This window comes from Lepus europaeus, chromosome 7, assembly GCF_033115175.1.
Source record: "Lepus europaeus isolate LE1 chromosome 7, mLepTim1.pri, whole genome shotgun sequence".
Lineage (NCBI taxonomy): Eukaryota > Metazoa > Chordata > Mammalia > Lagomorpha > Leporidae > Lepus > Lepus europaeus.
Genome location: NC_084833.1, coordinates 115,186,055 through 115,201,369, shown reverse-complemented (window position 1 = coordinate 115,201,369; position 15,315 = coordinate 115,186,055). Strand labels below are relative to the sequence as shown.

Below are 15,315 nucleotides of genomic sequence, written 5' to 3'. Positions count from 1 at the left end.
TGCATGTGGAGAAAAAAAAAAGTAGCCAAGGCGGTACTCAGCATTAAAACTGCTTTCATACTGCGTGTAAAATATACACCAGACTGCTGCATATGACCTGACAGCTCCATGTGACCTGGCTGGCCCTCCCCACACCCACAGCCACATCTCTTGGAGCTCTCCTGTCCTCACTGTGTGCTCATCTCCCTGGCCTTCTCTAAATTGCCTTGTGCATACCTCAGGACCTTTGCACAGGAGAGAGCCTACCACCACCCTCTTTGCGCCTCTCCCAGTGTAGGTGCCTTCCTTTCCTCTGCCGTGTGCTTACATGTCACTTACTCAGGTAAATTTCCCCTAAGTTTCTAACCATACTCTTTACGTTTATTTCATAGATTTTACCAAAGATTAAATATGTGGCTCTGTGTGTGTGTGTGTGTATGTGTGTTTGAAATTGTTTTCTTAAAGCTTATCTTTGGTTGGCGCCATGGCTCAATAGGCTAATCATCCACCGGCGGCACTGGTACACCGGGTTCTAGTCCCAGTCGGGGTGCCGGATTCTGTCCCAGTTGCCCCTCTTCCAGGCCAGCCCTCTGCTATGGCCCGGGAGTGCAGTGGAGGATGGCCCAAGTGCTTGGGCCCTGCACCCGCATGGGAGACCAGGAAAAGTACCTGGCTCCTGCCTTAGGATCAGCGCGGTGCGCCGGCTGCAGCATGCTGGCCGTGGCGGCCATTGGAGGGTGAACCAATGGCAAAGGAAGACCTTTCTCTCTGTCTGTCTCTCTCACTATCCACTCTGCCTGTCAAAAAAAAAAAAAAAAAAAGTGTTTTCTTAAAGCTTATCTTCTCTATCAAATGTTAGCCTCCCACTGGGCATGGGACCTTATTCCCAGGCTACAATGATGAGGTGTTCACTACTGAATGAATGAATGGAATCCAAAATGAACAAAGGGATTCTTTTTTTTAAATTATACTTATTTATTTATATGAGAGGTGGAAAGAGAACACCAGTTTCCCTTCGCTGACTTACTCCCTAAATACCCCCATAGGTCAGGACTGCGCTGAGCCCAAGGTCAGGAGCTGGGAGCTCAATCCAGGTCTCCCATGTGGGTGGCAGGAACCCAGTTACTTGAGCCATCACTGCTGCCTTCCTGGTCTGCATTAGCAGGAAGCTAGCTAGCATCAGGAGCCTGAGCTGGGATTTGAACCCAGGTGCTCCCAAGTGAGAGGCAGGTGTCTTAACTGCTAGGCTGAACACTTATTCCACCTGTAGTCTAGAAGAACAATGAGATGTCTTGCGATGTTCAGGCTGGAACAGGGGAAGCCATGGAAACAAGGTGACGGCCATCTGAAGGTATTTAAGACCTATCATGTGGAAAAGGAGTTAAGTTAGTTGAGGGAGACAAGGTTATAAGGAAGTAGTTTAAGAAAGCACTTTCTATGGCAGAAGACAGCCAGGTACTGGGGGGTCATGGAGTTCCTGGCTTCAGCCTGGCTCAGCCTGGCTCAGCCTCAGCCATTGTGACCACTTGGAGAGTGGGCCAGTGGATGGAAGAGCTCTGTCTGTCCATCTCTTTCTCCTCCCTGCCCCCCATCTCTCTGTCACTGTGCCTTTCAAATAAATAAAATAAATCTTTAAAAAAAAGGACTTTCTAACAAAGCATTCTGACCTAAATTCCCTCACAAAGTAATGGACTCCCCACCACTTTGAAGTGGTCAGCAGAAGCGGGATGCCTGTTTCTGAGGAGTGTCTTGGATGAGATTCCTGCACTGAGAGGAAGGCTTCGTCCAAGGTCTTTTTCCATTCCAACATGCTGCCTCTTTGAACTATTAAATTTCCTCATGGATCATGTCAGAAAATTGCCCTCGGGCATGTTTATTTTCCGTATGACTTCTTGGCATCATATACGGCATATAATTTTTGTTATAATAAATTGCTTTAAATATGTTATATGCCACATTTCTTTAAATATTATAGCATTCCTTTTAAAGTTGTCCAGTGGAATTTTTTCCTTATTTTTTAAAATTTTTGATTAATGTGTAATACTTTTTTTTTTTTTTTTACGGGTGCAGTGCAGTATTAAATGGAATTACTTTCATAATGTAGCGAAAAGTTTATCATCTCAGTATTAATAGTAGGCACTCAATTAATGTGAGCCTTTAAAAATTGTTTGTCCATTTGAGAGGAAGATAGAGAGCTCCCTTTGCTGGTTTACTCTGCAAATGCCCATGGAAGCCCAAAGCCAAGAGCCAGGAACTCAGTCTGGATCTTCCACATGGGTGGCAGGAACCCAATTACTTGAGCCGTCACTACTGCCTCCCAGAGTGTGCATTAGCAGGGAGCCACAGTCAGTAGCCAGAGACCAATATCAAACCCAGGCATGGGTGGGTTTGATATGGGACATGGATGTCCTCACTGTTAGACGAACACCCATTCCTAATAAATATATATTTTTAATGAAGGAATGACTGCTTCTCTTCTGCTGTGCTCTATCCTGTGCTCTCAGAAGTCAAGGTACGAGCTGTCTCGGGGGAGATGGGTGCCTGTACAGAGCCTGAGGCAGACGTTTTGGGGGCAGCAGGGTTCTGGTCTTGACCTGATTCCAGAGTTGTGTTCAGTTTGTGAATGTTTGTTGAGCTGTACAATTGCGTGTGCTTTTCTGTATGTATCTTTTATGGCAATAAAAAACACTATTTAATAAAAGAAATAGGGCCAGCATTGTGATACAGCAGGTTAAGCTGCTGCCCGTGACAACAGCGTCCTGGATGCCCCCCTTCCAATCCAGCTCCCTACTAATGCAGCTGGGAAAAACAGTGGAGGCCAGCCCAAGTCCTTGGGTCTCTGCACTCACATGGGAGACCTGGATGGAGTTCCTGGCTGCTGGCTTCAGCCTGGCCCAGCACTGGCTGTTGTGGACATTTGGAGAGTGAACCAGCAGATGGACGATGTCTCTCTGTCTCTCCTCTCTCTGTAACTCCGATTTTCAAATAAATAAATCTTAAAAAAAAAAAAAAAGGTGAGATAATTGTTAGTATCTGTTCTGCATTTTGGTCCTAAGCCTTCATTTTAGTTCAGCTGAATTAGAGCAGTGGGGGTCAGGTTTTTATTTTTATAAGTTTTGGAATTTGAGCTTCTGAATTAAGTTAAACATTTGTCACAAAAGGGCTGTAAACAAAGCAAGTGAACAAAGTGGACATGCAGCTGCATCTCTCCTCCGTGCCTCTTGGTTTGACTTTTAAGAATATCATCTGGGCCGGCGCCGTGGCTTAACAGGCTAATCCTCCACCTTGTGGCGCCGGCACACCGGGTTCTAGACCCGGTCGGGGTGCCGGATTCTATCCCGGTTGCCCCTCTTCCAGGCCAGCTCTCTGCTATGGCCCGGGAAGGCAGTGGAGGATGGCCCAAGTGCTTGGGCCCTGCACCCACAAGGGAGACCAGGAGAAGCAGCTGGCTCCTGGCTTCGGATCAGCACGATTCGCCGGCTGCAGTGGCCATTGGAGGGTGAACCAATGGCAAAAAGGAAGACCTTTCTCTCTGTCTCTCTCTCACTATCCACTCTGCCTGTCAAAAAAGAAAAAAAAAAATCAATCATCTGTTACACAGTTTTTACTCTTTTTCCTTCATCAGACCGTTGAACTTTGACAAACTTCTGTGATAGGCAAATAGCATGGAACTTGGAATTACGTTAAGAAAGCCAGGGTATCTGGGGGTGGTGTCTGAGAAATGCGAGTTTCCCTGTGGCTCACAGAGAGCTTGTTTATACATGTAATGTACTAAGAAGTTAGATGTTTAAGTGGGCTTTGCTCTGCTGTGTAATTTGCTTATTCCTTATTTTCAAGTTTATGCATTTGAAATTCTTTGTGTGGCAGTTGGAAAACTATTGGTCTGTTCTCCCAAACCTAGAAGCAAAGCTATTCATCCTTTAACTTGAAGTTTTCCCTTTAAAGTTTTAGATTACTGTGTGTATTAACTCAAAATTTAAGCCTTTGAAAAGAATTTTAAACTCAACTAAATTGTAAAAGAATATACTGAGAAGAACAATAATATTGTTTAAATTATCTCATCCTCTGAATTAGGTTACACGTTTGGATGAACTATAAATGTTTCAGGCATACCAGTGCTCTTGTGTGGAATATTTTTATCTTGTAAAAGTTAAGTGGAGTTCCAGATAAATCAGAATATCCATCATTTCTGATCTTTAGGTCTGGCCTTTGGTTTCTCTTGGGGGTGAATTCTTATGTCTTCTAAAATATCTCTTGGGAAAATAATTGCTTGTTAAGCAAAGAATATGTGCTGGTTGGTTGGTTTTAACCTAATAATACACTTAGCTGTCTTACTTCTCAGTGATTAGTAAAAATTCTTTCTCTCTGCTGGTATTTCTTGTAATTTTAGCCATTGGAAGAATTACTATAATGATAGAAGAGTAATCTAACAAGTTGTATATTATTTTAATTATTTTCTTTTATTGGTAACATATCAAAAGCCTAGTTTAATTCCATTTTTACTAGCACATGAAAACAAAACTTCACATCCAGCATGATATTATTCAAGTAAATGTCTACAGTTGAATGAATGTAGGGCCACGTCAGGAAGGACCTAGGGCTAGAGAAAATAAAAGTCTTTTGGAAAGTTTTGGATTTTAGAAATAAGTCTATTCTAGTTTCAACCAGTTTTTTTGAGTCAAGATTTTTTTGGGAGGGTCTTTTTTATAAGAGGGGCATAGAATTTCTCCCTTTTGAGTCATTCAGGGGCCCTTGATCCTAAAGCAGGCAGACTTTCTTAGAAAGTGTGGGTCTGTGTGAGAGCAGTTTTTGTGCTGGGGACCTGGAAAGGGGTGTGTACTTCCAGATTGAAATATGTTTGTGTAGAAGGGAGACCGGTCTGGGCTCACAAGCAGATTTGACGTGCGTGTGTAGCTTTGTTTTGTTTTGTTCTCCACCTTTAATTAATCCTTAAATCAGTTGGTGGTGGACTTGAGTTTCTAAGAAAGAGTGGGAACATTTTGAGGAGAAGTTTTCTAAGAAGGATTAGGAACACTTGAAGAGTTAATTACATCGGGCAAAGTGTCCCTATGCATGAATGTTTATCACAGGTCCGTGAAAGTAAAAGTGGAGAGTGGTTTATACTGGAGTGTTCAGCTTCCGAGTGGCTCTAAATGAAATGCTGGCTGTGTGCCATGGATGGCAGAATCATTCTACTAGAGATACTGGTGTGGTTTGGAGACCCGGATTCAAAAGAAAAGCAGCCATGGGAGCATTAGCTGGGAGTTTCCCATAGTGAATGTTGCCTTTTGATGATCCCCAGCAGTGTATTCAGGCGTTTGTTTACTTGTCTGTTGGTGTCGTATCCATTGCTTGCGAGGGAATTGAACATTCTGCTGGGGCCTTTCCTGTGACAGGTCAAGTGCTCTCTGAGTAGTGAACCATTTGCAGATCTTACACTGTTGCTACTTGGTGAGTGGACATAGTAGATTAACTCACTGGGCTAATATGAGGGTCAGAGGATTTGAGGGTTTTGTTTGTTTGTTTTTTGTTTTTAACCTATGCATAAGATTAGCACTTATTTTATGAGAGACTGACCACTAATTATTTTTAATTATACAACACTACTACCAGTGCACAAATCCAGCTTTCATTCAGTTTATCTCTTCTCTTTATTGGTTTCTCATGCCATGTAATAGAAATGCTACTCATCTATCATATATTTTACAAAAATGCTTTTTACAATTGCATAAACTCTAGTGGTTGGTGAAGGATGCCACTCCAACCTTGTTCTGGAAAAATTAATGATACTGGTGTTGTTGTTTAGGTTGTATTATAAGTAAAGAGTCTCTTTTATTTTTCCTTTCTAGGTTCCAAGCAATGGCACATGATTGGTCACCTGCAGCCAGAAACTTCCTATGACATTAAAATGCAGTGTTTCAATGAAGGAGGAGAAAGTGAATTTAGCAATGTGATGATCTGCGAGACTAAAGGTAGGAGGGGGTGAGAATTTGTGCTTTTTTACTACACAGTGCTAGAATTACAAACTGCATTATTCCTGCCAACTATTGATATTTTTCTCTAAGGAAATACATTTCTGTGTTTGACCATTTTCTGGGTGCTTGCATTTAGACTGTCCCAACAGCAGTGTAATATGTTGGTTAGACTACTTGTCTAAAATATCATTTACATATGCATGAATCCTCTTCACTAATTTCTGTGGGACTCTGAGTAAATCACTCCCTTTCTCTTATTCTCCACAAAGAGATGAGAAATATTTGCTGAATATTTTCTGAGATTGCTGCAAGAATTAAAATACTAACAAAAGTATAGGAATATTAAGGAAAAGTGCTATGAAGAACATGTGTAACACTATCTGCTTGTTTCATTAATTGTAGTAATCTACAACCAGCAGCCTCTAAATTGACATGGTGAGTGTTGTCATGCCTGTCTCCATACATCCAGTAAACTGTCAAATGTTACCATCTTCAAAAACAGAAGACAGCACACAGGAGTCATGGAGACAGCTCATGTGGATATTCACGAAGCAAAAGCGCTGCTGTCCACAGTCTCCATTAGTTCTCACCCCCACTATGGGCACACTGTCAACAGCAAGCAACACAAAAATCCACCCTCAGTAGGATTCAATAGTCAGGAAATGTGTTATCTCCAAAATAGGAAGTGCAGAAGTGAGTAATTCCCAAGTTATTGAATTCAGAAGTTCATTGTTCTCTGTCTTTCCCTTTGGCCATCTTCTGCCTGAGGCTGGCACCACTCACAGTTTGCCGCAGTTCTGGGCTTCACACCCAGGGGTTGCATTGTCTGACAGTGTCTGTTTTTAAGAATGAGGGAAATTGCCCCCAAAGTTCCTCCTGTATGTCTCTGTACAAGTCCAATTGGCTAAGACTCAGTGCACCGACAGTTCACTGGATTTATCCTGAGGGTTAGGTAGGTTTCAGGCGGACATGCACTTAGTGCCCTTCGAAGCAGCATGGCAGAGGGCAGGGCAGCCATCAGTATCTGCTACAGGAGATCTTATTATCCCTATTGAAGAGTTAGGAAGAGGGATGGTATCTGGCAAAGCAGTGAAGTCACTCCTTGGGATGCCTGCATCCCATACTGCAGTATAAGAGTTTGAGTACCAGCTCTACTTCTGATTCTAGCTTCCCCTAATGCATACCCTGGTGGGTGGCAGGTGATGGCTGAAATACTTGGGTTCTTGCCACCTAAAAGGGATATTTGAATTCAGTACTTAGCTCCTGGTTTCAGGCTGGCTGAACCCCAGCAAATGGAAGATCGCTCTCTGTCTCTCTTTCTCTCTGTGTATTTGTCTGGCTTTCAAATAAAATTAAAACAAACAAATGAATAAGTAATAGAAATTAAAATGGAGAGTAGAAAAAAGTAAATTAAAACAAAAACAAGGAAACAGAAGTTTAGAGAGATTGAATTATAAAGCCAAACTTTAGTTCTGTGCTTTAAATTCTAAATCTTATGTTTTTGTTTTTCTTTTTCCTGTTTTTAAGGTTAATTTCTTTGAAAGGCAGAGTTACAAAGAGAGAGAAATAGACCTTCTATTCTGGTTCGCTCCTGAAATGGCCCCAGTGACCAGGGCTGGACCAGGCTGAAGCTAAAAGCCAGGAGCTTCATCTGGGTCTCCACAAGTACTTGGGTCATCTTCTGCTGCAATCCCAGGCAAATTAGCAGGAAGCTGGATGGGAAGTGAAACAGCCGGTGAACTCGAACTGGTGCCTACATGGGATGCTGGTATTACAGGCGGCGGCTTAACCTGCTGCCCCACAACGCTGGCCCGAATCATGTGTCTTTCTGCTGAATTCATGTTAGGGGCCAGCGTTGTACAGCAGGTTAGGCCACCGCCTGCGATGCCATCATCTCATATGAACACCAGTTCAAGGCCCAGCTGCTCCACTACTGATCCAGCTCACTGCTGATATGCCTAGGAAAGCAGCAGAAGATGGCCCAAGTGCTTGTGCCCTTCCCACCCATGTGGGAGACCCAGATGAAGTTCTTGGCTCCTGGCTGCTGCCTAGCCCAGCTCTGGCTGTTGTGGCCATTTGGGGAGTGAACCAGTAGACAGAGATCTCTATGTATCTGTCTTTCCCTTTCTCTTTCTCTAATTCTGCCTTTTAAATAAATAAATATTTTAAAAGAATTTTGTTACTTTTAAGATATTAAGAATTAAAAAGGAGAAATCATTGGATAATCTAGTAGGAAAATTTCAGTAAATTGCTATGAAAAAACTTAACTATACACACAAGTGTTTTGTTCAGGACACTGATTTGTTAATGAACATTTTTTAGTTGCCTATAAGATGCTGTGATAGAGTAAAATTAAGTAGGAATGAAATACATCATCTCCTATCCTAAGATGTGTAAGAATATAGCCATGTTGGGGCTGGTGTAGTAGGTAAAGTCACCTCCTGCAATTCTAGCATCCCATATGGGTGCCAGTTCGAATCCCAGCTGCTCTGCTTCTGATCCAGGCCTGGCTAATTGCTTTGGGGAAGCAGTGGAAGATGGCCCAAGTGCTTGGGCCCCTGCTCCCATGTAGGAGACCTGGAAGAAGCTCCTGGCTCCTGAATTTGGTCTGGCCCAGTCCTGGCTGTTGCGGCCATTTGGGGAGTGAACCAGTGAATGGAATATCTGTCTCTGTCTCTTCCACTCTCTCTGTAACTCTGCCTTTCAAATAAATAAAATAAATCTTTTTAAAAAAACCATAAAGAACATGTCAGGCAAGACGTGAAACAACACAGACAACATTGTTATAGCTGCTGTTTATCCAGTAGAGGTAGTGTAGCTGTGCTCAGAATAGCTTACTTTGTTATCTTACTTTGTTGGGGAATACAGATTTTACCTAATGACTTTCACATCAGTGAAAAATGAAAATCTTCTTTAAAATGTTAGCTGTTCATGTTGAATGACTTTTTAAAAAGCATTATGCGGGCCGGCGCCGCGGCTCACTAGGGTAATCTTCCGCCTGCGGCGCTGCACTCCGGGTTCTAGTCCCGGTCAGGGCACTGGATTCTGCCCTGGTTGCTCCTCTTCCAGTCCAGCTCTCTGCTGTGGCCTGGGAGTGCAGTGGAGGATGGCCCAAGTCCTTGGGCCCTGCACCTGCATGGGAGACCAGGAGAAGCACCTGGCTCCTGGCTTCGGATCAGCGTGGTGCGCCGGCTGCAGCGGCCATTGAGGGGTGAACCAACGGCAAAAAGGAAGACCTTTCTCTCTGTCTCTCTCTCTCACTGTCCACTCTGCCTGTCAAAAAAAAAAAAAAAAAAAAGCAGTATGTGATTCCCATGCTGTTTAGGTGGAAGACAGGAAATAGGATTTAACCTTTTTTTTTTTTTTTTTAATATGACTTAACTTATGAAAAAATGGCCCCAGGTTTTTGTTGGCACAGTGATGCTTCTGTCTTTAGCAGCTCAGTGAGGTCTTCAGGAAGACCCAGGTGTTGAAGGCTGGTCTTTTCCCCTTCTCTTTGAAGATCAGAGAGTGTCAGGACTTTTCCTCTAGTTCTTGGGTTTCTGTTTTTGTTTTTCATGTCATCTCTCTCATTTCAGACTTAGCTATCTCTAATTATTGCTATTAAAATAGAGCTGTTGCACACAGCCTCCGACGCAAGCCATCTGTCCTGTGTTTTTAAGTTGAGCAAGAGGTTGGAAACCAGATCATCAAGCTTGGTAGAATTACTAATAAATGTTGGATAAATAAAGAGTGGTTAAAGGATAAACAAAGAAGGACTTCCCCAGAAGGAACCCTGATCTTTAATGTGTGATGTGGATCAACCATTTTGCCTCAGAAACCTTTTGTGTTTTCTTTCGGGTTGGCAGCAGCCTTAGAAGTGTGTAATCCAGCCACCACCTGAAGTAGACTTTCCTTTAGAATCTCTGCCAAGCGCTCTTCCAGCCTTCAACAATGGACAGCTCCTTCCTTTGAAAGTTGGTCCCTTCATTCCTTATTCCCAGTTCTGTTCTCTGCAGTGGAGGTTGCTCGACAGCTGAACCCTGAGTTAATGTAGTTTGTTGAGCGGATTTTTTTAGAGACTGCTTTGCTCCTATGGCTTGTTAGGAAACAACAACAGGAAATAAAGTAAAACTAATAACAATAGAAAACCGATCAGACACTACCCTGTATACCCTAGGTGCTGTATGAGGATTAACTCATTCACCCTTTGAATTGGTCCTTTTTCTGCTGCTGTAATGCCACAGACTGGGTGAGGTGCAAACCGTGGAAGCTTCCTGGCTCACAGTTCAGCAGACTTGGTGTTCAAGAGCTCGGTGTCAGCATGTGACCCGTGCCTCTCTGCTGCGTCATAATACAGTGGAAGGTTAAGTGGGACAGAGAGTGGGGAAAGAGGGTGTCACACTTACCAGAAAACTCACTCTTAAAAAAAAAAAAGATTTACTTATTTTATTTGAAAGGCAAAGTGAGAGAGAGAGAGAGAACACAGCTGAGATTTTCCATCTGCTGCCTCACTACCCAAATGGCCACCATGACCAGGGCTGGACCAGGCAGAAGCCAGGAGCCAGGACCTTAATTCAGGTCTCCACATGGGGACACTTGGGCCATCTTCTGCTGCTTTCCCAGGTGCAGTATCAGGGAGCTGGATCAAACAAGGAGCAGCTGGGGCTTGAACTTGCACCATATGGGATGCTGGTATTGCAGGCATAGGTTTAACCTGCTACACCACAATTCTGGCCCAGAAAACTCAATCTTAAAATAACCAACCAACTCTTGAAACTGACCATTCTTGACCTAATCACCTCTTAAGTGCTTAATCCTGTTGCGATGGCAGCATGAATTTTGGGGAGGACATTCAACCCATAGAACTCTTTGTGACTGTCTAGGTAATAGAGCTCTTATTATTGTTCCTATTCTGCAAATGTAGGAACGAATGCAGGGAGATAAAAGCTGTACAGCTGATGGTGAAAGATGGAGCTGAGACAGAACTCACACTCTGGTTCCAGAGTCTGGCTGCCAGTTCCTGTGCTCTTGCTTTTCTGTGACATTTAAAACACTGTGACATGCGCTCTGGGGAGAATGAAGTTGGAGACCCACCTGTTAATGGTTTTTCTTATTACTGTTATCCAGAATACCCCATGAATTAAGTAAAAAAGTTGCATTTACATGGACTCTAGAAACCTTTCTTTGGGAGTGCCTGATACCACATGTGAGGTTTGGGGACTTAAAATAGGTTTAATAGAGTCCAAAGCTAAATTTTCTAATATTGGTACTTACTTTTTTCTATGTAGTAGAAGCATAACAAATTAATTCTGAAATTTTTTTTTCTTATTTATTTGAGAGGTAGGGTTTCAGACAGACAGAGGGAGAAACAGAGAGAAAGTTCTTATATCCACTGTTTCAATTCCCAAATGGCCGCAATGGCTGGAGCTGGGCCGATTCGGAGCCAGGAGCCAGGAGCCAGGAGCCTCTTCTAGGTCCCCCACACAGGTGCAGAGGCCCAAGTACTTGGGCCATCTTCTACTGCTTTCCCAGGCCATAAGCAGAGCTGGATCAGAAAAAGAGCACCAGCACCCATACGGCATGCCGGTGCTGCAGGCGGAAGCTTAGCCAACCATGCCACAGTGCGGGCTCCACAATTCTGAATCTTATTTAACTCAGATACATCAGATAGAAAGCAATTTTCATTTCATGCATTAGTGGAAATACTTTTGTTTCCATTGAGAGTCTTCTACAGGTACATTTTGGGTTGGACCAAGTGCTGTGTTTGTGTGCACTGAAGATTTCTGTAAATTGGTAGGCTAAACCTGTGCCACATTGGATTTTTAGACCTTGGAGTGCTCTGTGACTTATTGGCGGTCCAAGCGTCTCTGTGACAAGTGTAAACAGACTGGCTCGCGTTCCTAACCAGACCTCCTTCAGAGAATAAACCATTTCAGAGACTCTGTGTTCACTCTGACATCATGTTTTCCTTTATATTTCAACTAGTGAAACGGGTTCCTGGAGCATCTGAGTATCCCATCAAAGACTTGAGTACCCCTCCCAGCTCTTCAGGCGGTGGAGGAAACCTCGGGCCTGCAGCCAGCCCTGCCAGGAGCAGTGACATGTTGTATCTGGTCGTCGGTTGTGTGCTGGGCGTCATGGTTCTCATTCTCATGGTGTTCATTGCAATGTGCCTATGGAAGAATCATCAGCAGAATACCATACAGAGTAAGTCATTCAGAAATCCTTCTCCTTTCCTGAAGATGGGTAGAAAAATATTGCCAGGATAAATATTGATTTCTAACACGCTCATGTATTAATGCCATGGTCTGAAACACGTTAGATATTCTTCGTTCAGAGGAGGTGACTTGACGACGTTTTCACTTGTCAGCCAAAGTAAGTAGAGCATCAGATTAAACTGCCCAGGAGAAATAAACACCAAAGCCCAAGCTGCGCAGGTCAAGTAAATAGCTGACTTCGTGCTGGGAAGCTCCAGCTCCCTGGACCACCGAAGCAGATGAGAACTCGAAGTGCCAGCTCTGGAACTGCTCTAGAAACACCCCCGCGCTGGCACACGTGTGGCCAGCAGGGAACAGAAGAGGCATGATGGAAAGGGAAAGAGAAGACTTCTCTGTTCTGTTACGGCATGGCGCCCGCAGGGGGAGGTACCGCTGTCTTCTCTCTGATCCTTATGCACCAGAACGGTCCAGCATTGCACCCTCTCCCTCACCTGGAAACAGGTGTGCTTGGGCTGTCGGTGATGGCACTGTTGTGAAACCTAGAACCCCTTTTCCCGCTCCTCAATTCTTTTCAACCCACCTTCCTGCCTGTCCTGACCCCTCAGCTGTTACAGAACAGGATTAACACGTCAAGCAGGGATTTTAGTCTGTGGTGGGAGGAAGCTCTTTGGCTTCCTCTTTGTCCCCAGAATGAGGAAATACATGAAAAACAAAGGGCCCCAGCAGGGATGGACAGTTTCAGTGGCCACAGCTGATCCCACACGTGGCCCCCATGGAGTCAGTAACTCAGGGCAAAGAAAATCCATTGTGAGTGAACGGTGCTGTCGAAGGCATAGGCAGGGAGACAGGTGATGGTGCCGGGGTCAGGCTGAAGGGTTGGATCGTTTGATTGGGCCTTTCTCTCAATGGCTTTGGTGCCATTACCTGTAGTGGTGTGCGTGGATGCAGAATGATGAGAAGAATAATTTGAATCCAGTTCTCTGAGCACTGTTAATCTGAATCAAGTCATTTTCCTTTGGGACCTCATAAACCTTTGTTTACAAAGGGAAAGTCATTCTAGTTGTGTTCTTTCTGCCATTCATTCAGAAGATACTCAATGACTGTTGTCTGTGTGCCAGGCACTGTGCTAGACCATGGAAAACAGTGCCAAATAAGATGAATGTGGGCACTGCCCTCTCAGGGCTTTTAGTTTAGTGGGGAAGATCAGCAGGTGCGTGGACAGTACACATCTGTGCAAGACAGTCCAGCAGGAGGAGAGGCTGTGGAGGGGAGGCACTGTCAGCCCAGTCTCAGGGAGCCCTAGTGCCTTTGAAGAATTTTTGAAAACTCTGACAAATCCTGTGCAGTTCCAATTCTGTACTTTCTAAGGGACATTTTACTGTTTCTAAGTAGATCTGGTAGATATGCCTCTGGGCATCAGACTTTTCAGGCAGTTGTTGAAATGCTTTTAATAGAAGGAAGGAGAGTAGCCTTTCGCCTTTGGTACCCCACAGCCTGCGCATTGGCTGTACGGAGGAGCTAGATGAATAGTCAGTGAGCGCATACACAACCCCGTCCTTTTACGTACGAGGGTTGTTTATTGCTGTTTGAAATGTCTTACCTAAAGTTAGTCTTCTGTTGCTTCAGACAGTTTTTCTCCAGCACTTTGAAGTGTATGGAATTTAAACACCATTTCTTGGTGTTGCAGTAGTTGGATGGTTTTGGCTGGCACAGTTTATTTATTCTCTTTTGAGTGATTTCTGCCTGGATCGTTTCTCTTCCCCCATGAACAGAGTCGTGATTAACTCGAAGTTCCTAGCTACCTCCACACTGTGAAGAAAGCAGCAGCAGTAACTTCATTAAACCAGAGCTCACCAGTAGGCTTTCAGTCAACGTTCTTAGAATACTTGATTTTAGCCTCTTTGTAGTTCCTTAGAGGGTTCGTTAAATCTTGATAAACAAGATGGTTATCATTTCCAGTACCTGACTTTTTTTGTTTTCGTTTTTGGTTCTCTTTTAACAGAATATGACCCTCCAAGATACCTCTGCCAGGGGTCAGATATTCACGGGCAGATGTTGGACTACGCCACTCTCTCGGGAGCAAACCCTATCAATGGCAGCGTTCGCCGAGGTTTCCTGAGCAATGGCGGTCTCACCAATGGCTGCTCCCATCTTCACCATAAGGCCCCTAATGGCGTCAGTGGGATGGTGAATGGGAACCTCAACGGAGGACTTTATTCCGGCCATACAAACTCTCTAACCAGGACACGTGTGGATTTTGAACATTCTCATCTAGTGAATGTAAGAGAAAGTCATTAGAACCAGAAGCCTCAGGGCTCGTACTCCGTGCTGAGGGGTGCCAAGGGGCAAGAGCCGGCTCAGTGTACTTGGCTTTTTTCCATATAGGAACCTCAGAGGTTCACTTGCATGGAAATAGTTTGTGTCACTGGCAGGCCCTTGATCCTGAGTGCTCTTTGTATTATCTATTATCGAATAATAGTTATATTCATTACTGCAGTTTCTATTTAATTTACTTGAAAAGCAGAGGGAGAGAGAGAAAGAGAGAGAGAGAGAGAGATCGAGAGAGATCGAGATCTTCCACCCGCCGGTTCACTCCCCAAATGCCCACAACAGCCAGAGCCAGGCCGGGCCAAAGCAGGAAGCTGGGAACTCAAACAAAGTCCCCCATGTGGATGATGGTACCCAAGTTCTTAGGCCATCACCTGCTGCCTCCTAGGGTGCACATCATCAGGAATCTGGAATCAGAAAAATATCCTCCAAGACTGGAACCCAGGCATTTCCATGTGGGATACAAGTGCTCCAAGTGGCATTTTTTTTTTTTTAAGATTTATTTATTTTATTTGAAAGAGTTACAAAAAGAGAAGGAGAGGCAGAGAGAGAGAGAGAGAGAGAGAGAGAGAGAGAGAGAGGTGTCTTCCATCCACTGGTTCATTCCCCAATTGGCCGCAACGGCTGGAGCTGTGCCCATCCGAAGCTAGGAGCCAGAAGTTTCTTCCAGGTCTCCCACACGGGTGTGGGGGCCCAAGGATTTTGGCCATTTTCCACTGCTTTCCCAGGCCATAGCAGAAATTGGAAGTGGGGCAACTGGACTTGAACCAGCGCCCATATGGGATGCCAGCACTGTAGGCAGCGGCTTTACCCACTACTCCATAGCACCGGCC

General features: G+C 44.3%; 1 protein-coding gene across 14 annotated transcripts in view; it reads left to right on the top strand.

The window, feature by feature from the left end:
* The window catches only part of CDON (cell adhesion associated, oncogene regulated), a 111,945-nt gene that overhangs the window by 77,219 nt on the left and 19,411 nt on the right, over window positions 1-15,315 (top strand). For all 14 annotated transcript variants that reach the window (XR_009866421.1, XR_009866423.1, XR_009866422.1 and 11 more), the window contains 3 exons: window positions 5,829-5,951; window positions 11,922-12,143; window positions 14,157-14,434. Coding sequence is in view for 11 of the 14 variants with exons in the window: in XM_062197310.1 (XP_062053294.1) it covers window positions 5,829-5,951; window positions 11,922-12,143; window positions 14,157-14,434 (623 nt within the window). In the remaining 3 variants the exon portion in view is untranslated. The remainder of the gene's footprint in view (window positions 1-5,828; window positions 5,952-11,921; window positions 12,144-14,156; window positions 14,435-15,315) is intronic.